Source organism: Malaclemys terrapin, chromosome 3 (assembly GCF_027887155.1).
Source record: "Malaclemys terrapin pileata isolate rMalTer1 chromosome 3, rMalTer1.hap1, whole genome shotgun sequence".
Lineage (NCBI taxonomy): Eukaryota > Metazoa > Chordata > Testudines > Emydidae > Malaclemys > Malaclemys terrapin.
In genome coordinates, this window is record NC_071507.1 from 90,926,445 (window position 1) to 90,950,140 (window position 23,696).

Genomic DNA, 23,696 nt, shown 5'->3' on the forward strand with positions numbered 1-23,696 from the left:
AAACAGAGGTGAAGGACCCCATGGAGAGGATAGTTTAGTCAGGGAATAAAGCATAGGACTTGGAGCTGGTAGATCTGCTGCTAGTTTGTTTCCACTAACCTCAAGCAAATCATTTAATCCCTGTTCCTCAGTTTCCTCAGCTTCAAAAAGGGAATATGAAATGATCTGCCTCACTAGGGTGGTGTCGCGATAATTAATTCATTACATTTTGCAAAGTACTTTGGGATTCCAGTCCTATAATTCTATGATTGTATTTCCACAGAGCTTGCTTATAAAGTATTTTTTTTATTATTATTATAATATCCCATTAACAATTCCCTAGTGAGCTTCGCATGGACTGTTATTTTTTGCATGGATTTATATTCCAAATTTATGTCACAGGCACCTAGAGCCTGGATCTGACAATTTTTAAGGAATTATAAAGCACATAAATAAAATGATCTAATTCTGATAAAATGCAACTTCTATTTGCACAAGGTAATCTGTCCCCATCCTCTCTCTCAGTGCTATATGACAGACATATTAATTATAAAGTGGATGAACATTGTGGAAGAAGAGACTACGCAAGTAAGGACATGAGTTGAATAATGAAAGAGCCATTGGATATACTACAAATGAAAACCAAAGGGCTACCTCAGTGCCCACTATAATTGACACCATGACCAACATATTATGTTGAATTAGGAAAGCAGTAATGGAGAATTTTACATCTGACTTTTTCAAAGCTCAGTAAGGTGTATTCTGTGGTTCAAAAAAATCTTTTTATTTTTATTTTTAAAGGAGATTGATTGCTTCAGGCTCTCATCTCTCTCAGCTTTATTTTCAAAAATTGGTGGGTCCATTTACTCATTCAAAGATGTAAATACAAATGCACAACTAATGCATAATTCACAGACACAGTCACTTTTATTGCTTGTGCAAACTAGACAACTGCAAGTTCTAATGACCAGTTAGATAAGTAACTCACATGCCTTATCCCAGTTCACTTGAATCACTGAGATAATTGCACAAACGCATTAGGTGCATAACAGCACAGTCCCTTTTTGCACGCATAATTGCACAGGGCTAATTTTGAAATGAGGCCCCAAATGTTTCCGTATACCAGGAGTGAAATGGCCGCGGATGACACAGTAATTTAGAATTCACATTGTCCAATGCTTTTGTCTAGTGCAGGGGTCGGCAATGTTTGGCACGCGGCTTGCCAGGGTAAGCACCCTAGTGGGCCAGTTTATTTACCTGCTGATGCGGCAGGTTTGGCCGATCACGGCCCCCACTCGCCGCGGTTCGCCGTCCCGGGCCAATGGGGCTGGCAAGAAGCGGCGCGGGCAAGGGATGTGCTGGCCGCGGCTTCCCGCCGCCCCCATTGGCCTGGGATGGTGAACCGCGGCCACTGGGCACCACGATTGGTCGAACCTGCCACGTCAGCAGGTAAATAAACTGGCCTGGCGAGCCGCGTGCCAAACGTTGCCGATCCCGGGTCTAGTGCATGAGACCTTTTGAGGTAAAATGTTCATAATATTTAGATGGGCTCTTAGTCTCAGTTCTGAGGGAAACTGTTCTTACAATGTGCTCATTCTATTGTTTGTGTTGATTTTTAGATATGTTATTTCATAAAACATGAATATAGGTATTAATTTCCCTTCTGTAAGTGCCATTACCTGCTGATCATCAGGAGTCCATATGCCACAGGTGATCTGACTTTCCAAGTTAATCTCCGAAGACCAATGTCTCTGTCCACTGACTGAACCAACCAGCACAAATCCATCCCTATAGGAGATGAGTGCTTGAGTTCCATCATGGCTCCATGTAAAGTCGCTCACCTTAACATATACATAGATAAGAGATTAGACATTAATCATGCAATAATTTCCAAGTTATTATAATTAAGGCACCATTGTACAGCACCAAATGAGGATAGTTTAGCCAAAGGGCTACACAGTTAGAAGTGTGGTATGGATTTGTATGAAATTTTGGTAAAATGTGAAATGTGCTAATTTCTTCTATTATAGCAGTTTTGTGGTTTCATGGATGTTTCCCAACAATGAATAAGCAACAATATTAATACTTAGCATTTTCATGCTACCTTTCATCTCAAGATCTCAAAGTGCTTTTCAAATGTTAAGTTAGCCCTGCAAGTATTACTATACCCATTTTATATATGATTTATTATGGAGAAGTTTAACATGGAATTAATATACAGTGTCATAAAACTTGCTTAGAATAGCGCATTTTTATCACATGGCAATGGAAATCAGAAGAGTTCCTGATGGTAATTAATTGAGGGTTTAGCAATTTCATACTGTGCCACCAGTGAAAAACTCATTAATAAACTGAGAACCAGTAACAAGAGTTTAAAAGAAAAAACTTTTTGAGATTGTTAACTAGATACAATGGGATAAAAAAGGACTAGTCCTTTATCATGTTCCCTCGGAGTGAAATTCACCAGTGGGCCACTAAAGTCCCACTTAAGTCTTACTTAAGCCTTGTTTTGAAGACTTAAGTAGAGTGTGAATCTTGTCCTTGCTTTCTGCCTCGTAGCAAATTTCATCCTGTTTGTAAAACCCAAGCAGCTCAGTGTGGCAGGAATTTCTATGACACTACCTGGTTAGTCATTTCAATACAGAAATGTTTTTTAAAAGGAAGATTGCACTTTGCATTTTCATCTTTTTCATTTTGAACCTCTTATGATTTGACTGTTCTTGACTAAAGAGAAAATGTTCATACCAACCTGTGCCCCGCGATCATTCACAAGCTCCACAGACCATCTGCCTTCATATTGAATCCAAACAAAAATTCCTCCATCTGCATCGCAGGTTGCCAGTTTCTGGAATGGTTCATTCCATCTCACCAGTACAACCTAAAGAGATTCCAAACGAATGCAGCATTACCATGTCTGTATACAGTGTTAACAAGTGTTTTACAAGAGACTCAATTAACTAATACTGCAAAATAAACAATGTCACATTTAAATTCTGAATAAGATCTACAAAATAGTAATTTTCGGCATAATATCATGCAGCTCTCAAGAACAGCTGGACTCATTTTATTACAGGACTCATTTTATTATGGCTGTCAAGCAATTCAGAATTCTCCTAACTATCAGGCCTTTATGGAAGACATCAGATACCTTTGAAACTAACAAAAACATGTTGTATGTGGTAATCCAGAGTTCCACTGCAGAAAGAGTAAACAAACCTTGAAGTCCCTGTACACACAATCTGCCTCTCTCAAACCACTTTCCCCTGCTCCTCACCTCGAAGGCTACCAGATTCCCTGGGCCAAATTCTCAATTCTGCTGACTTCAGTGGAGCCAGGTCCACTTTCACCAAGGTTGAATCTAGCCCCCTGCATCAACAACCCTTTAAAAACATTCCAGACTCCCTAATTCATGAGAACTAGGAACATAATTTAACTTGAATGTTTCTTCTCTGCTACCGATTGCAGAGGGAATGAGGCTTTGGGTTCTTCCTTCTCACATTAGAGACGTTTGGATTCTTCCTACAGAACTTAGCCAAGCTAAAACCTGCCATGACTGGTCTCTCGTTTATAATTAGCATGAAGTTAAGTTAATAAATGAAGCCATTTTAGAAGCCCCAATATGCACCTGAAATGAACCATGTCATCTTAGTGCAGGGGTGGGCAAACTTTTTGGCCCGAGGGCCACATCTGGGTATGGAAATTGTATGGCAGGCCATGAATGCTCACGAAATTGGAGGTTGGGGTGTAGGAGGAGGTGAGTGCTCCGGCTGGGGGTGCAGGCTCTGGGGTGGGGCTGGGGATGAGGGGTTGGGGGTGCAGGAGGGTGCTCCAGGCTGGGACTGAGGGATTCGGCGGGTGAGAGGATGATCAGGGCTGATGCAAGGGGTCGGGGCATAGGAGGGGGTCAGGGGTGCAGGCTCCGGGCAGTGCTTACCTCAAGCAGCTCCCGGAAGTAGCTGCATGTCCCCGCTCCGACTCCTACGTGGAGGCACGTCCAGGCAGCTCTGCGCGCTGCCCCGTCCGCAGCCGCTGCCCCTGCAGCTCCCATGGGCTGCACTTACCAGCCCATGGGAGCTGCAGAGGTAGCACTTGAGTCGAGGGCAGCGTGCGGAGCCCTCTGGCTGCCCTACGTGTAGGAACCGGAGGGGAGACATGCCACTGCTTCCAGGAGCCGCGTGGAGCCACAGCACGCACGGAGCGAGGCAAACCCTGGACCCGGCTCCCCGGCGGGAGTTCGAGGGCCAGATTAAAACATCTGAAGGGCCGTATGAGGCCCCCGGGCCATAGTTTGCCCACCCGTCTTAGTGCCTTAAACAGAAATTAGCCTTAAAAAACATTTACCTTCTGCTCTCATCTTTCACATTTTTTTTTCTGATTTAGTTTAATTTCCAAAATGTCAGAATAATCCAACTAGGTATACATACAGACTCACCACCATATAATAACAATACATGAAAACTACAGACAAAAATATTAAATTGACAATTATGAGAGTGTAAATTTAGTTGTTGAATGGTCAGAGTCTAGGGTGGGTGCCTGCTGAATTGTTAGACAGCACACATCTATCCAAATAAATACTCTTCATTTCCCAAAGAACAGGACTATGTTTCCTCAAATTCATTCGGATGTTCACTAAAATGAGATGGTACTCTTGAAGGGCCCCATTTTGCGGCTGATTCTGCACAGGAGTATCCTTGCACCCATGAGGAGCCCCACTGAAATCAGGCTCTGTACAGAGCCAGGATCAGGAGTTAAATTTGCAACATTGGGACTTAAATTTACTAGGTAAAACAAACTCCTGTACCAGTTTATGGACTGTAAAGGCCAGATCTCCAGCTGGTGTCAATCAGCATAGCTTTCCATTCCTGAAGAATCAATCTTGTAGCTTCTGAAATAACCCAACAGAAATTATCTCCTGGTGCACTATATAGGACTCTTGAGTAAAGGTTGCGGGGAAAAGTGGGTGTGGTGAACCTCTTCCTTGCTCTCAAACAGCAGAGCAGAATCCCTCCAAACACTCTGAAAAAAGCACTAGGCCATACATCCTGCTAGAGTAATAGCCTCACACCACAGCTCCAAGTGGCTTCTCTGGAGAGGGTGTCCAGCCCTGACCTGGATAGCTCATCCAATGCTGTCAGGCACACAGACGGCTTTTCTTTAGAAGAGCAGTAAGCAGCACATTGCTCTAGGCTGCTGTGAACCATCCTCCACTCTGGGCTGGAGTTGCAGTCGAAACAGCTCTGCTGCCCCATCCCTGAGCTGCTCTAGCAGAGAAGGACCATAATACCATAGCCCCATGCCAATATTGGTATTATATGTAATATGTGTATAACATGCCTTATTATATAAATTAAACATATACAGAGCAATCACTTCATTCACATTGGGGTGAAATGCAGCAATCATGTAGGGCAGGGGTTCTCAACCTTTTTCTTTCTGAGCTTCCTCCCCTCCCCCAACACGCTATAAAAATTCCACAGCTCACCTATATCACAACAACTGTTTTTCTGCATACCCAGTAGATTAAAAGCCAGGGCCAGTGTTAGGGGATAGCAAGCATGGCAACTGTCCAGGGCCCCATACCCCAGAGGGCCCCGTGAAGCTAAATTGCTCGGGTTTCAGATTCAGCCCCGGGTGGTGGGGCTTGGGCTTTCTGTCCTGGGCCCCAGCGAGTCTAACGCCGGCCCCTCTCTGGTTTATTTTGGCGGACCACCTGAAACCTGCTCACAGCCCCGCAGGGGGCTCCAGATCCCTGGCTGAGAACCACTAATGTAGTGGAATGCACCAATAATGCTCAACAGTATTATGAAGGAAGTCAACAAAATACCTTCTCTAACAGCCTTCTCCCCAAATCCTTAGAGGTGGGGGAAGTATTTGCAGCTCCACTGATTTTAAATGGAGTTATGAGTGCTCCACACCTCTGAAAATCAGGCCCTTAATGCCTAGATAGTACTGTGACTGGACTTTTCATAGACAAGATAGACAAACTGCAAGGGGAACTTAGGTACAGGAGATAAACTAACTGCTCTAACGACATTATAGTTCTTATCTAATTCCATAAAAGCCTGAGTTAAGATGTTCCTGCATTTTAAGATCACCTTGTTCTGCATGGCTCTTATAAGGATTTGAGATGAGGATATGATTTTACAGATAACACTTACTAATTGGCCTGCTGACATGAGCTAAGGGCACAGTGACAATATTTAACTTGAAATGCCCTGGCTCTTATCTATTTTCAAATGGAACCTTAGGGAAACTTTATGATTTCTCTCTCTCCTTCTCGTGATTATGGTATAAATGGAAGCGAAGAAGATTGGGTGGAAGCGACCCTCTAACAGAATATCTGTGCTTTCTTTGAATTTGATACACTGTCCAAGAGTTCATTTAGATACAGACATTCATACAATTAGAATAATTAGATCCTCGTATACTCTAATATACATACCTCTAGTGTACCCAAACTATCCAATTTAGTAACTTTCTGGCCAAATCTCAGCCTAATGTGAGCTGCCATGATCAAAATACTAAAGAGCCTCTGACATTTAGAATCATAAACTCACTTCTATAATTACAAATTAAAGTAGGGCAATGACTTCATATGTCTGGTGGTAGCTAACTCCAAAATAAGTCATTTTTGTGACAGCATTTTATAATCCAACTTTTTAAAAACACAGAGCAGATGTTCTCATTTCACAAGATCATGTTTAAGATGTTTCCTTCATTTAAATTTAACATCTGACCAAAGGTGCTGACTCCACAGCTGCTCAAATATCTCCAATTTCATTTTTGTCACTTACTGTATTTGGAGGAGAGATAAAGAAAGGAAGAAAGATTGCCCAAACCATTCAGATGACTTTTGAATCGGCTAAAATGCATGAAAACAAATTAAAGGTGAAACTCACCCCTGAGCAAAGAGCCTGACCAAGGCCTATATAATACACCCCACCACAATGCATAAGCTTAATTAACAGCCCAAATTCTCAGGGTATAGCTACACAGCAATGTAAGCCCTAAGTCCTGGCTTGACTCAGGCTCAGACCCTCCACCCCAGTAGGGTCCTGGAATGCCGGGTCCAAGCCCTGAGCTAGTAAGACTTGTGTGTAGATGGAAGGTGGGCCAGGCTTGTGCCTAAGTTCAAACACTGGGCTTACATTACAGTGTACACATACCCCCAGAGGCTCCAAGCTTGTGTTACCGTTAATAATCTCCATTGGGCTTTCTGGGCCCAGATCCTCAAAGGTATTTAGGCACCTAACTCCCATTTCTGGGCCCAGATCCTCAAAGGTATTCAGGATCTGGGCCCTTGTGTCCTCATGTAGCTACTCATAGCTAATATTTTTGGGGGGGAGGGGGTTAGTAAGCTCTAATATATTCTAAATAGTGCTTGAGCCAAAGGCCAACAAAATCAATTGGAGTCTTTCCATGGACTTCAACGAGTTTCAGATCAGGCCCTTTTTGTTACGTTTCTCTACAATATGTGATAATGAATTTGTTTGAAAAGTAAAGCATTCAAAATGTTCCACAGTTTTTGTCTTCAATGTCAACTTCATTTTGTTGAATTACATTTAATTAATACAAAAGGCACTAAACTCTCCACAAGAACTGACTGCATTGTTATTATGATGACATGAACACAAAAGAATCAGCAAAAAGGAAAGCCTTTGAAAATCATTTTTCATACAGTATTAAGGCTTTCTTATTCTTGTGACACATCTTTTGCTTCCATATTATAAATTAAAACTCAGCACATTTATGCAAGGATTAAATGTCATTTTTTTAATTTGAAAAATCAACAACACACATTGTGGAGCCCAAGCTCAAGTGCAAGACTTTAAACGGGTAAAGAAATATTTTGAAAGCTCCTTGTTTATCTAGATCCCAAATTTGGCTGGCAAGGGACAAAATATGCTTCCATCTTTTCTTTCTTTTCTTAAAACCAACATGTAAATATATTGTTTATTAAGGCCCTACTTAATTTGCAATATTGTGGAAATTGCAGATTCCCGCAATATTAGGCTTGCACTGGAATTTTGATTTTAATTAGCTTACTTTGCACTGTCTGAAGTTTTGCATACATTTTCAGGTTTGCAACACACACTTTTCCCCCCATTAGTAAAGTAGAATCCTATTTAGCTGAGCTGATAGTGGCTGGGGCTTGGGCTGTCAGCCCCATACACGGCAGGGCTCCCACGCATTAATGACTTTAATATAGTTGCAGCAAAATGTCTGGTTATCAAAAAATTAGCAGGGATAACATAATACTTGAGTGTTTATACTGTTTCAGCAATTTTTCTAAAACAAACAGGTCTTCTCCATCTTTTCCAAATTTCTGCAATTAATAAAGGTGCATTATTACTTCTCCGCAATTTTCTACGTCTTGTCCGCAACTCAGCCGTAATTATGTGATGATCATCCTGCAATTCAAAGTAGGGCCTTATTATTTATTAAACAAAAGAAGTGCTGTATATCAGCCGTGATTATTATTTATATTCTGATAGCACCTAGAGCTCCCAGCTGATTTGCCTGAACTCTGTTTTTGTTTTCTTGACTGTGTGTATGATCAGTGATTAACCTTGACTGCAACAGGAGGAGAAGCTCTTACCACACCAACCCAGGAGGAGGGGGATGGGAGCTGTGCTGTTTAGCCAAGCCAGAGAGAGCTGCCTTGCACCCCATACCCCTCACACACAGTTCCTTGCTTTACCCTGAGTGTGATTTCTAGCCAGATATAGCTATGAACAATGTTAAGCAGGGAAGTCTCAGCTCAGACTTTTCCAGCCAGACCACCCTGCCCACAACATAGTAGGAAAGTTACACTAATTTTGCACTTCCACTGAATGCTAAAAAGCAGCAAATTAAACTGCTCTGTTCAGTCATTCTCTGGCCTATTTATATCTGACATGGAATACTGGGGCAAGTCACCACCTAATTTGGTGCAGTATCCTTAAGAAGCAGTATTTCAGATTAGTACCAGAGTAGAAATTGTATTCCTGCAAAAAGTTAATTGACGACCACTCCTGAGACATATATGTCCATTATCGTGATTTTATCAAGAGTCTTGCAATATTCCGTGTTTTCCTTAAAGCTCCAGCCTTTAGAGCCATACAAAGACAGGAAAATCTCAGTTTTTATTTAGAGAGAGAGAGAGAGAGAGAGAGAGAGAGATTCTAGCTCTCCTGGTTTTGGAGAAAAGCTTGAAAACATGAATCTTAAAGGCTCAAAAACCAGAAGGGAAATAAAGAGAGACCAAATTTTATTATTTTTTTTAAATCTTGTGATTTTTCAGCCAAAAATATTCCATTCCATGATACTGGAATCTTTGAGGTTGGCAACACCGAAATATACTTGAAAGATATATTTTCAGTTCTACACAAGCATGCAAAGTTATTTCAGCTACACTTTCAATAGGCTCACGCAAGTCTTGAAACATCATCATTAGTTTTACCACAGCACCCAGAGGAGCCAGCCAATTGTGTTTAGTGTGATACTAACTCATAGAAAAGAGATGGCCCCTGCTTCATGGGGCTTACCGTCTAAGGGCACCAGTTCTGCGATTTAATACATGCAGCCAGGCCCCCATCAATTTCAATGGACAGGCAGCAGGGTCCACACATATAGATCATTTTAAGACAAGTTAACTTAAGACAAGATGCAATAAACTGGTGTAACAAAAATGGAAGGAGAAAGGGGAGGCAGAACTGGGTGACAGTGATAGAAATACACCAGGGCTAAAATAGACTAGCTATGTGTATAATTTGTAGGTTTGATTTTTTTTTAAGATATAAATAAACAAGAGACAACGACATCAGTAATCCCTGCTGGCCACCTGCCTAGCCATTATCAGTTGGCAATTTATTGTAGGCATCACAGGCAATTCAGGTCTTTAGGAGAGATGATACAGAATCATCCTTGCCTCCTACCAAATGGAAACAAATCTGGGAGAGTCGAGATGATACATACAGAGTAGACAAGGGAAGTGAGCCAATATATTTTATTGGGCTGACTTCTGTTGGGGAAAGGGACAAGCTTTCACATTCCACGCAGCTCTTTTTTAGGTCTGGTATGATAAATGATACATCCAAGTTGGTCTGCATCATCCAGGTCTTAGATCTGTGTGATTATATAAGGCAAGGTGGACAACTGTCCAAATGTCCAGGGCTGGACTACTGGACTCTGACTTGTGCTGGCCAAGGCAAGCAGATCATGGTACTACTGCCCAGTTACACATTTACTGTATTTATGTTATTGTATTTATTATTGGGGGGAAAACAGCTTACATACCCTCTTCCCCATCCTCACAAAATGACTATTACCATTGAGTCAGCCTTTTTTAATGTTTAAAAACACCACAAGCTTAATCAGTTTAATATAATAAAATACTAATAAAATAAATAATAAAAAGCATGTATAGAATGTTCCACCCAAGGATCTCATACACATTGATGAAAAGTAAATGATTTAGCATCACAACACACCTGGAAGGTCTGAAGTACTATCACCTTCATTTTACACATTGCGATACTGAGGCAACGAAGGTTAAGACCACATTTTTCAAAAGCAGCTTCTGAGTTTGGGTGCTGAACTTGGGATACCTTGGGCCAGATTTTCACCAATGTTGAGCATCAACAGCCCCAATGACTTCTAGTGAAGGTGTGAACTATCAACGGTTCTGAAAGTCTAGCCCAAGATAGCTCAGCTTTTGCACCGAAAAACAGAGCCTCCTGAAATCAGAGGCCTCTCTTGAAAATATTGGCCTAAGTGGCTTGCCCAAGGTCATATAGTAATTCTGTGGCAGAGCCGGAACAAAATCCAAATCTCTCGACTGACTATCCCGAACCTTGACCATCCTTCCCCCTTTGTGAGGAGAGGAGAGAAAGGCAGGAGAGCTCCCACTGTTAGAATATTCCCCCTTGGAATCTTGCTCCATTGTATCAACGGAAGTTGATATATGATGAGTATTTATTATATGAATTTTTATATATATAATTAATTTTGTTCAACTGAAATTATTATGAGCAATAGCCTAAACTTATTCCCCACATGACTGTATTACTCTAACTATTGCTCTTCCTCAACCCATACCCTCCCTCCTGTTTGTGGCCTTCACCCTTTCTATCGCTTCTACATGCATGAGACTGTATGCTCTCCAGGGCAGGAAACATAGCTCACATTTCCAGAAGTGTCCAGTGACTATGGGAACCTCCATTTTTGGATACCCAGTTTGAGATACTGAAAGGGGCCTGGTTTTCAGAAAATGCTGAGCACCACCCCAAGAAAATCAGACCCTTTTCCAGTGGTTCAAGTTGACCACCCAAGAACTGAGACACCAACCCTTGCTAGTTGCTAAAATACGCTCTATTTGTTTCTCTGGATTCCTCATACCAAAGCATCACCAAGCAGACAATCTTATGGAGCTTCCGTTCTTGCTTTCCTCCCATACAAATCTACTAGCCAGCAGTCTCCAGCCCTGTCTCACAAAGATCTTTTCTTAACACCTAAGAGCAAGAAGAGGGAAGCCCAGCTGGTTTTAATCCCCTTTTTGTTGGCAACTAGGTACTGCACTTTCCCCGTTGCACATTCATCTTCACCACCCACTTGGGAGCACTTCCCAATATGTATGGAAAATACAAGAATGGACTAAACCACCTGTGCTAGCAGCTGAGCATTGCCCAGACCCAGCACCTAAAAAGAAAAACCAGACATTTGCAGAGGAATGGTTGACTGAACACAGCAGGCTGAAGAAAGAAATTTTGAGCAGCTAGTACAATTTGTTGCTACTTCACTCTCCTGCATCGGTAACAATCCTAGGTGGAACAACAATCATTTAAAGGTACATGAAAAATAAAACAATTGTTAATTTCATTTTAGATCTCTGTTTAGTCATTTTATTATGTTAAAAAACCCAAAGAAATGTTTGAAAGAAATATATAGAAATATATAGAATTGTAGCCTGAAGTTAAAGTAACTGCAATGTAAAAAGCTTTCTGTTCTAGTAAAAAGATTTTCTTGTTGCAACTGATTAAAAGAATGACAACAATTAGAGTGGGTAGAAAAATGAAAAACTAGCTTTGCAAAAAAATGTCAAAGTTGCATTCACTTTGGAGGGCTTGAAATAGATACATTTTTATATTTTTGGAAATTTTTGTGAATTTCCCCCTGAAACTTTTATTGAAAATATTATCAAAAGAGTTAAATGGTTATTATAATTTTGAGGGGGGATTACTAAAAACAGGTAAAAATTTGAAACAAATATCAAAAAAGGACACCGTTTTTGTCACAAAAAACTAATTTAATCAATGGCGACTAATTTTCATGAAAATTTTCTTGTTTGACAAAAGGATTAAAAAAAAAAAAAAATTTTTTTGACCACCTCTAATGACAATTAAAATACCAAAACCCTCATGTAGCACAGGGGAATCAAGTCCCAATACCCTTAAAGTCGGAATGTTCACCTTGTGTCAGCAGAGACCTTGCTCATTCATTGTCTAAGACTATGACCCTTCTGAAATCCTAGCTTGCTGAAGTCCTTGGGAAAAAACTCTGATTTCAGCAGGGACAGAATTTAATCCAGGAGCAGCAATCACACTGAAGCCTTTTTCTTATCATCTTGGGTACCTGTGTGCCAGTAAACCTTCGTCTTTTTTCTCAACCTCTCCTAAGGTGAAATTCCTTTCTCACCCTTTGGGTGGGTCTGTTAGCAGTTATTTGCCTCCTGTGCTCCCTACTCAAATATTATAAACACAAAAATCTAACATGACTTTGCAAAATGCAATATAAAGACTCCTAGATAAATCATTAATAATGATTGTGCACAAAGCTAAGTAGGCGATGCAGTTTGGAAGTACAATACTGATAACTGTACATATCATTACTTCTAGGCAGCATGGAAAGCACAATACAAGGGATTAAAAGGCAATGGTGGTCTTCCTCTGTGTTTGTGCTGTGAACATACAACCTCACCATTCATCTTAGATCCTACACAACCATTGCTGCTCCAGTCATGGACCCTGTCCCTAACATGTTACGAGGAGAGAAAGCAGATGTGATTGTTGGAACTTCATATAGTCCCCTATGTGCTTCCAATACCAGACTGCTGTTACTCCCATCTATCGACAGTGGAGAATAAACTCTTCTCCCCCACAATCCTCCATCACCTAGAACAGCCTCTATTCCTTTCTCTACCTACTTGATCAACTCTCTTCAAATCAATGTTCACCTCTCCTCCTCAGCCTAGCATTCAATCCTTCAATCTAATAAAACATTCCTATTCTGTTAGCCTCCCAATTTCCCTGTTCTCTTTCCCCCCCAAAGCTCCCAGGTAAAACACACAACTATTTATCTTTATCATACCCTTGCTTTACAACATACAGTAGTTTGCATTTAATGCTTGTACTATGGACTAATCAAATATGAAGCGGTTAATAAGACTTTTGTATGAAAGATGCTATGTACAAATATATTGCAAACAGGAACCATAGTTACTTCCTCTCCCCTTCTCTTGTCCCACCAGCCCGTATTTACACATAAACTATGCTCCATGACTGAAGAAACATAAGAACACTGCTGTAGTTTAATCTCTCCCTGCTTTCTAACCTTGGAGAACTACTCTTCAGTATACTGACATCATATCACTTCCTGGAAAACTGGGTAAGCCTAATTTTTAAAAAATCAATAGGTTAGTTTCACTGATTATTTTAAAAGATTGAATGTTTAATCATACTTTAAAACATTAGCTTTTATTTTGTTCATCTTCTATTGTATTGCTATAGGTAACAAAATAAAGTCCAAGCACAGTTCATGCTCTAGCCCTGGAGACTGTGAAACTTCATAGGAAGACACTACCCCAGAATTATCATCATCCAGTAGGCAATGCAATTACTAAGGCTTTTGACAAGGCATTTTGACAGGGTCTCTACATGCTTTTGAGTTGACATGTGTATGATTTATACCAAATGGAACTTCTTCCCATGGTGATTTTAACTATTTATACGGTCATATTTATTTTATTACATTCTGAGCAAGATCGACCTTTCACGTTTTCTTCAGTTTCATAACATAAGGTTAGGCCTTGGTGGAATATATGGCCTTCTGCTGCCTTTAGCATTTCTGATTTCACTTAATTCTGGCACAGATGACCAAATAGGTCAGTATCTGCCAGTTCTCACAGGATAGGTGTAATTTACTAAATGGTCCTTTTGATCTAAAATAGTGAGGTGTCTATGGTGTTGAAATCTCTGCTTTGTGATTTCAACCTTGATTCCAGGTCCTCTCTGCTTTTAACATATGGTACTTAGATTAGTTACTACAGCGAAGGGGGCCATGTGCCTAGAGATGGATGGGTAGCTAGAGCAACCAGTTCCTAGTATTCCTTCTCAAACCTGGAATGAACTGGAGGATGTATCACTAAAAGAGATCCACACTCAGTGCGAGCTAGTGTCAATCTGCCTCTGCTCCTCAGCAAGATCCTACTGGAGGGCAGGTGTCTCCGGAGGATGAGGATGTTCTTCTGAACAGACTTCCCCCTGCCAACTAACACAACATGCGATACTATTGCAGCAGAGAATATTGGGCAATGCAACATTAACTGATAGAAAACATGCACATACTACATTTGATATAAATACATGGTCGAATTCTATTCGCCTGACACAAGTGGTCCCATTTACTTCATCTGGATAAGTCCTATTAGTTGGTGAGGTGGATTTGACCCCTTGGTATTCAGCCTATTGCACTTGGTTATACACATTTTTCTGTCCTTGTCTATAATGTTTCATATGATATTTCTAGTGATATTGGGAATGCTGATATGGAACACATTAATACTTCTTAACCAATAACAAGATTTATTTAAAATAAAACCCTAAACACTACAACGAGAACATTTAACTACTGCTATTTGTCTCTACAGACTTTACATAGATGTGGAATTTATACAGAGCAGGCAGATTCATAGATTCATAGATTCTAGGACTGGAAGGGACCTCGAGAGGTCATCGAGTCCAGTCCCCTGCCTGCATGGCAGGACCAAATACTGTCTAGACCATCCCTGATAGACATTTATCTAACCTACTCTTAAATATCTCCAGAGATGGAGATTCCACAACCTCCCTAGGCAATTTATTCCAGTGTTTAACCACCCTGACAGTTAGGAACTTTTTCCTAATGTCCAACCTAGACCTCCCTTGCTGCAGTTTAAACCCATTGTTTCTGGTTCTATCCTTAGAGGCTAAGGTGAACAAGTTCTCTCCCTCCTCCTTATGACACCCTTTTAGATACCTGAAAACTGCTATCGTGTCCCCTCTCAGTCTTCTCTTTTCCAAACTAAACAAACCCAATTCTTTCAGCCTTCCTTCATAGGTCATGTTCTCAAGACCTTTAATCATTCTTGTTGCTCTTCTCTGGACCCTTTCCAGTTTCTCCACATCTTTCTTGAAATGCGGTGCCCAGAACTGGACATAATACTCCAGCTGAGGCCTAACCAGAGCAGAGTAGAGCGGAAGAATGACTTCTCGTGACTTGCTCACAACACACCTGTTAATACATCCCAGAATCATGTTTGCTTTTTTTGCAACAGCATCACACTGTTGACTCATATTTAGCTTGTGGTCCATTATAACTCCTAGATCCCTTTCTGCCGTACTCCTTCCTAGACAGTCTCTTCCCATTCTGTATGTGTGAAACTGATTTTTTCTTCCTAAGTGGAGCACTTTGCATTTGTCTTTGTTAAACTTCATCCTGTTTAACTCAGATCATTTCTCCAATTTGTCCAGATCATTTTGAATTATGACCCTGTCCTTCAAAGCAGTTGCAATCCCTCCCAGTTTGGTATCATCCGCAAACTTAATAAGCGTACTTTCTATGCCAATATCTAAGTCGTTAATGAAGATATTGAACAGAGCCGGTCCCAAAACAGACCCCTGCGGAACCCCACTTGTTATGCCTTTCCAGCAGGATTGGGAACCATTAATAACAACTCTCTGAGTACGGTTATCCAGCCAGTTATGCACCCACCTTATAGTAGCCCCATCTAAATTGTATTTGCCTAGTTTATCGATAAGAATATCATGTGAGACCGTATCAAATGCCTTACTAAAGTCTAGGTATACCACATCCACAGCTTCACCCTTATCCACAAGGCTCGTTATCCTATCAAAGAAAGCTATCAGATTGGTTTGACATGATTTGTTCTTTACAAATCCATGCTGGCTGTTCCCTATCACCTTACCACCTTACAAGTGTTTGCAGATGATTTCCTTAATTACTTGCTCCAGTATCTTCCCTGGCACAGAAGTTAAACTAACTGGTCTGTAGTTTCCTGGGTTGTTTTTATTTCCCTTTTTATAGATGGGCACTATATTTGCCCTTTTCCAGTCTTCTGGAATCTCTCCCATCTCCCATGATTTTCCAAAGATAATAGCTAGAGGTTCAGATACCTCCTCTATTAGCTCCTTGAGTATTCTAGGATGCATTTCATCAGGCCCTGGTGGCTTGCAGGCATCTAACTTTTCTAAGTGATTTTTAACTTGTTCTTTTTTTTATTTTATCTGCTAAACCTACCCCCTTCCCATTAGCATTCACTATGTTAGGCATTCCTTCAGACTTCTCGGTGAAGACCGAAACAAAGAAGTCATTAAGCATCTCTGCCATTTCCAAGTTTCCTGTTACTGTTTCTCCCTCTTCACTAAGCAGTGGGCCTACCCCAGTCTTTGGTCTTCCTCTTGCTTCTAATGTATTGATAAAAAGTCTTCTTGTTTCCCTTTATTCCTGTAGCTAGATAGAGTTGGTAAAGCCAGTAGATTATTGGAACATCTAAGATACAGAAGTTTGAATGGGCATGTTACCAAGTGGTTAGCGCGGAGTCAGGGAGGCAGGAGTCTTGGATCCTATTTCTGGTTCATAGCTTATATGATTTGCTCAAGGTCACACACCAAATTGGTTCAGTCATCTATTTCATACTTATTCACCAGAGCAGCTCATACAAGGTTACTGTGTAGCTTAATTAATGTTAGTGAAGCGCTGTGAGAGCCTCAGAAGAAAAATGATGATATATGAGTACAAAGATTTACTTTCATTGACTTTTACTAATCTATTTAAACAAAACTTACCTAGATCAAGATGAAAGTATAACTTCTTTTAAAGCAAAGAGCAGTGATACACTATAGGCCCAATCCTGCAGTGCTAATTAAGGCAATATTTAAATTCAACCTGAGTTTTGCCTGAACAGGAACTGCAAGATAATTAACACCTGTGTGTATTTCCCTGATTACATCGTTTGTTTTCTCCCCCAAAATAAAACTATTTTAATTCTGAAGCATTCCCACCAGACAATTTAGATATCATCCCTCAAGTTACAAACTTGTTCCAAGGCAAGATGATATGAGAAAGATTGAGTGAAAACAAAGTTAAGATACAAATAAAAAATATTTCAAGTCTTTTTTTTTTTTTTTTTTTTAACTAGCTGCAAGGGTTAGACCAGCATGCTCATCATATTTTTGCTGGATCCTTTCATTTCCTATACAAGTAAACAATTCTAGAAGGTTGCTATATTAAAATGTATTAAATAAATAAATATATTTAAATGTATTTTGTGTTAAGGCAAAAAAGAAAGCAAATCCACTTTGATAATCCTATCATTAAAATGCAAATGCTGGTCAGAAGAGCTTGAAATCTCTGCAGAACAGGAGTATTTTTTAAATTAGAAACTGAAGCCTGGGCAGTCTAGGCCAGTAAACTCCTCACATTTAAAGCTGACAATTGAAAGTTATCCTTTAAGACAGCATGAAGAAAAAAAGAGAAGTAGGCAGATTTATTATTAAAACAGACAAGTGCAATTTTGAATTTTACTAATGTTACAATCACAGAGCATAGTCTAAACATCAACCATCTGCAATAAGTCCTTCCTCATTTGGAATTTCAGACATTTACATGGTCTGCTCTGCTACCCTGATTCAAGATTTATATGACATGCTAATAAAAAGCACCTTGGCAGGATAGGCTGTTCTGGCAAACATTTTCATTTGAAAGGTATGTACATTGCTTTCAATACGTTTATACCAAAATTAATTTCAAAGTTTTCTCTACGTCCTCCTCCCTTGGTGCGTTCCAATGGATAGGGTATCAGATAGAGGTATTCAGGAGACCTATGTTCTATTCCCAGCTCTGCTGCTGATTCTCTGCTTCACCTTGGGCAAGTCAACTTTTCCTCTAATCCTCAGTTTCCCGATCTGTAAAATGGAAATCATGTCCCCGTCCTACAATGAGATCTGCCCACTCAGATCCAGTTCTGGTATCATGCCCAAAGTTGTATGTTTGTCACAGCCATGACGTCCAGGAAAGGAACCATGACAAGAACTCTGAGAACGTTCTCCAGACCTGAAGAAGAGCTATGTGTAAGCTCGAAAGCTTGTCTCTCTCACCAACAGACGCTGGTCCAGTAAGCTATTATCTCACCCACCTTGTCTTTCTAATATCCTGGGACCAACACGTTTACACCAACACCACATATTTAGCAAGTATCATGTCGCTTATAGGGTTTTTTTAGAATACAAAAGTCATGTCATCGTACCAGCCAGTCAAGCAAGATTCAGTCCTCAATTATTTTTTTATAAAATTGGTTCTGTGTGTCTAGTGTAGTGAAACCTGGAGTTCAATGGTTTTAAACTTTTAAATATTATTAAGTGGGATTTTTTATTTTAAAATAAAGGATATTTAGTTGATTTTTTTTCATCTTCTCTCATGATAATTTATTATTTAGATATTGTGTGCCATGCCTTTTCCCTTTTGTTTTTAAAATTCAGTTATGGCTTTGGCTTTTTTCCCCCAAGATGATAATGTTGTCACAATGATATTTATCTTCCTTTGTAAAGTGTGTTGAAAGGCATATTGCTATATAAGTGTTAAGTATTATTCTTCTTAATAATACATGACAAAAAAATTTTTTATACAGCTTGCAGTTTAGCTTGTCAACCACTGTTTTTTATGTGACATACATGTATTTTATCTTTTCCACTTTTCTTATATTGCATTCAATAACAACACACTCTTTTTCATATACATGCTATGGTTTTGTCTTTTGGTTTCCAGAGACATTACATTCCCTTCTCAGCTATAAGTAGGCTTTGAAGAATTAGATTTCCTTCAGTAAATGTTAATTTCACTGTACACACACACAGTAATCAATGAAAAAATATTTCCATCAATTATAATTGAAATTTACAGATAAAGTAAGAAAAATGCTGCTTGAGAACTTATTAGAGTTTCATTTAAGGACATCTGATTTGTATATTTTAACGGGATGTTGACAATTTGTGTTTTAACAGTTATCATGCATTAATTTTTTAAAAACTCAACATCCACTGTCAGTAAACAATTACTGTCTAACCCCCCATTGCCTGACTCCCCCATAATTTCCCATAATTGTGAAAATTCACATGGATAAAAATAGAAAAAAAAATGCGTAACCCCATAATTTTGTAAAATTGAAAATTTAAATTGACAAAAATCTAAAAATTGCTTAAACAAACATTGATATTATCTGTTGAAATTATAAAAAAATAATCTAATTCTGCCAAGCCAAGTTATAACAATGCCTTTATTTTATATTCAGAACTGTCCTCTCTCATGTTACAATGATCATATAGGGATTATTATGAAGAAACATTATATTGAGAATAATAAATGTGCTGTAGCTGAAGAATTGCAAACTTTCAGTAGTCATAGTCAGAATTTCTTGCTCTCTCCCCCCATCTTTCAGTATTTTATTAAGCACATCAAAGTGAAGTCATGGTCCCTGCTGAAGTGCATAGCAAAAGGTTTAGTCTCTAGAACACTAGAATTAATTCAGATGTTTGAAGATCAGTTGTACGGGTTGTTTCAAAACATCTTTTGTCCATTAAGAAAAAAATCTGGTGGAGAAAAAATAATTGCACTTACAATTAAAAAAATCAGAAATTAACCCTGGTGTGGGAGGGCTCTCTAACATCCTGGGATCAGCACAGCTACAACGCTCTATACAGAAATTAACCTTGTCACAGACCCTTTTATACATTAGGGATAAATGAAGGGGGAAAAACAGAAAAATGCCAACAGCCAACAAATTAATAAGTAAAATGTTGCTTAGAATAAAATAAGGATATGAAAGATTAGGCTTCTTTTCTAATGGGGCTGAGAGAGAGAGAGAGAGTATTCTTTATGGCCTTGATCCAGCAAAGCATTTAACGATGTGAATAGTTCCATTGGCTTTAGTGGGACAACGCAGATGCACACACTCAGATGCATAGACACACATGCAGAAGTTTTTGCACGAACAAGGCATTGGGAGTCTTTCTATTGACTCCAAAAAGAGATGGTTTGGGCTATACAGGACCAATTCTGGCTGCCCCCACCCCAAGCGCCCTCCAAACCCCTTGGTCCCAGCCCAGAGTACCCTCCTATACCCCAAACCCCTCATCCCTAGCCCCACCCCAGAGTCCTCATACCCCCTGCTCCCCAACCTTCTGCCCCAGCCCAGAGCCCCCTCCCGCACTCTGAATCCCCCCAGCCTGGAGCCCACTCCTGCACCCCAAATCCCTCATCCCCAGCCCCACATCAGAGCTCGCACCCCCCAGCCAGAGCCCTCACCCCTTCTGCCCCCCAACTCGCTGCCCCAGCCCGGAGCCCCCTCCCACACTCTGAACCCCTCATTTCTGGCCCCACCCTGGAACCCGCACCCCTAGGCCAGAGCCCATTCCTCCTCCCACACCCCAACCCCCTGCCTCAGCCCAGAGTCCCCTCCCATACTCTGAACCCCTCGGCTCCACTCCCCAGCCCAGAGCCCCCTCCTGCATCCCAAACTCCTCATACCTGTCCCCATCCCAGAGCCCACACCCCCAGCCGGAGCCCTCATCCCCTCCCGCACCCCAGCCCCCTGAGCCAGCCCAGTGAAAATGAGTGACTGAGGGTGGGGATAGCACGTGACAGAGAGAGGGGGGTGGAGTAAGCAGGGGGCAGGGCCTTTGAGAAGGGGTGGGGCATGGGTGGGTCCTCAGAGGAGGGACGGGCGGGACAGGGCAAGAGTGTTTGGTTTTGTGTAAGTAGAAAGTTCGCAAACCTAAGCAGCTGTGCAGACCTGGTGTCTCCTTGAGTGCAAATTTCAAGGGGCCAAACATTTTCTCCCAAATAACAAAAACCAAATAAAAAATCCATAGAATTCTGAGCAGGGCCATCCTTACCCATTCGCAAAGTACGCAGCTGCGTAGGGCACCAGGAAATTTGGGGCACCAAATATCCTGGTGCCCTGTGCAGCTGCATGCTGCTCCAGCCCCTGCCCCACCCCTGCTCCGCCCCCACTCCACCCCTTCCCCAAAGCCCCCACCCTGCTCTGCCCCCACTCCTTCCCCACCCCAGCCCCACCTCTTCATGCCCCTGTTCCACCCTAGCTTCCCTGAGGAGTGCAGCAGGGCCAGGCCTGCACTCATCGGCGGTGGGAAGTGCAGCGACCCGGCCCCAGCCACTCTGCTGGTGAGTGCTGGGGGATGGTTCCCCTCTGCCTCCCAAGCCAGCCCCCCCCAGAGGCCTGGGGCCCCACACAACCCCACGGGGGGAAGGGGGCTGCGTAGGGCCCCAGAATAGCTAGGGACGGCCCTGATTCTGAGCAAGGTTAAAATAATAATAATAAAAAAAAAAATCTATGGACCTGATTCTCATTTACACTACAGTCTCTTTATCCCATTTTGACAGAATAAAGGGGCCTTTCAGCAGGATAAAGTAAGCTCACTACGAACTCTACATTTACTCTCAATTTAAGTGAAATGCAAAAGGGTCTTAGAGTAAATGAACATCAAGTCTTATACAATCTAAATTAACCCTTCCACTGAAAAGTAGTTTAGCGGTCAGACACATTCTTGTTAAAAGTTTCAAGAAAAAAGGAACCTTCAAAACCCTTCAGATTATTGCCTGAAAAAGTATAGAAAAAATTGCTGGAGAGGGTGTGGGTTGAATGCAGAGAAAACCAGACACCCTACAGCAGAGCTCCCTGGATCGTTTTCTGTGTCTCATTTTAAAAAGTGCTATCAAAAAGACAAAAATACTACTTGAAACCAGATCTTAGAGCACTGCAGAGGGATGGACCACTAGCTGATAACATGAAAGCAAAACAAAGGGTGAGAGGAGACAGCAGAGGCAAACAATTTCTTTAAAACCCACATTCCCAGCCAGCATCAGCTACATGAGAACCTTGAATCAGCGTGTTCCTGGAGGCCCTCATTTATTTGGCAAGCACCATCTTATTCTGGAGCATGAGTGTGGTAATGGAATTGTTGGAGAAGGTCAGAGAGGAGAATTTACTGGAAGACTAAACATTTATTCTTCCCCATCCCACACCATTTTGTCTTCCTAGTCTCTGGGTAAACCCTTCTCCTCAGACAGATTTATACATAATAGTGGAATACCACATCTGTACTGTTTATAGTTAGATGTGCTCAGGGACACTGTGATAGGTACATTAATAAAAGATAAAGATAAAATGAAAAATAAATGTTTGTTTTGCTAGGAAACTTTACAAAGGAGCCAATGTCTAGGCTACTTAAAGTGTCAGTAGGAACGTGCTGATGTAGTTTGGACTAACAGTAGGAAGACAACAGCCCACAACGTTCTGCACAATATGGGTTGCACTCGGAGAAATGACTGAAAATATAATGGGGTTCCACATTACCTCTCAATATCTATACAGATCAACTGTGCTCAGCCTACAAGATAGCTAGCAATTTTCCCAACTGCTAGGTCTTCAAACTCAAATCAGCACTGAGAAAAATCAAGCAGTGCGGTTTCTGCCTCTTCCGAGTACACTCACCCTCAACTGTAGTAAAGATTCTATAATCAGAACTCAACTGACAATTTTGCTGATGGATGTGCAAGGCAAATTGCAATCTAGCTTGCACTGCCACAGCTGTAATGGCTACAATAGCCCTCCAAATAAGACTTATATGGGACTTGATTGTTGCACTGGCCTTGTGTTGGCTCTCGGCACAGAGAAGAATTTCACCCCAGTGTGAATCTTAATAAAAACTTAATTTTGTCAGTAAACAGCTCTGACACCAAAAATCTAGGAGCAGACATGCTATGCATGAAGATGCCATTTTAATACCGTTACTTATCGGACCATTATCACACTTCAAAACTGGTCAATTTGCTCAAGAAAGGATTTACAATAATCCAAACTTAAATAAATAAATAAAAAGCAGAGATCAGCGCTTTCAAATTTCCTGACATTTCCCAAGTTACAGTAATAACTGTCCAATAATCACATTAGCATGGATCATAAGAGACAGAATGGAGACAAATAGTACACCAAGGTTTTCCACCACTAGAACTGGGGCTATTTGACTATCCCCAATTCTCAAAGAAATAATAAATTACTGATTAGCCCAATAATGAAGTCTAACCAAGAGGAACTCAGTGTGAGCTAGTGGTGCTTTTAGAACATTTCTGGCCACCCAAGGAACATCAATGATTGTAAATTATATACACACATTCAGAGAGCCAGAGCATCTGTGGAATATCTGTATAATTATCAGGGATAGTCTGCATGGTCCACAAAGACTGTGGGTTCCCCATCTTTTGGGAGGCTGACCCCAAACTTATGTGCCGCAATGGGGAAAGCTGCCTGGAGTTCTACCTGCTATACAAGAGGTCACATGAACTCCCTATCAGCCTGCAGCTGTGTGGGTGCCTTCGCAGAA

At 41.0% G+C, this 23,696-nt stretch overlaps 1 protein-coding gene across 3 annotated transcripts in view; it reads right to left on the reverse strand.

The window, feature by feature from the left end:
* TULP4 (TUB like protein 4) overlaps positions 1 to 23,696 on the reverse strand; it is a 258,811-nt gene that overhangs the window by 84,366 nt on the left and 150,749 nt on the right. For all 3 annotated transcript variants that reach the window (XM_054022342.1, XM_054022343.1, XM_054022344.1), the window contains exons 3-4: positions 2,729 to 2,857; positions 1,659 to 1,820 (exon numbers count right to left, since the gene is read on the reverse strand). In XM_054022342.1, coding sequence (XP_053878317.1) covers positions 1,659 to 1,820; positions 2,729 to 2,857 — 291 coding nt within the window. The remainder of the gene's footprint in view (positions 1 to 1,658; positions 1,821 to 2,728; positions 2,858 to 23,696) is intronic.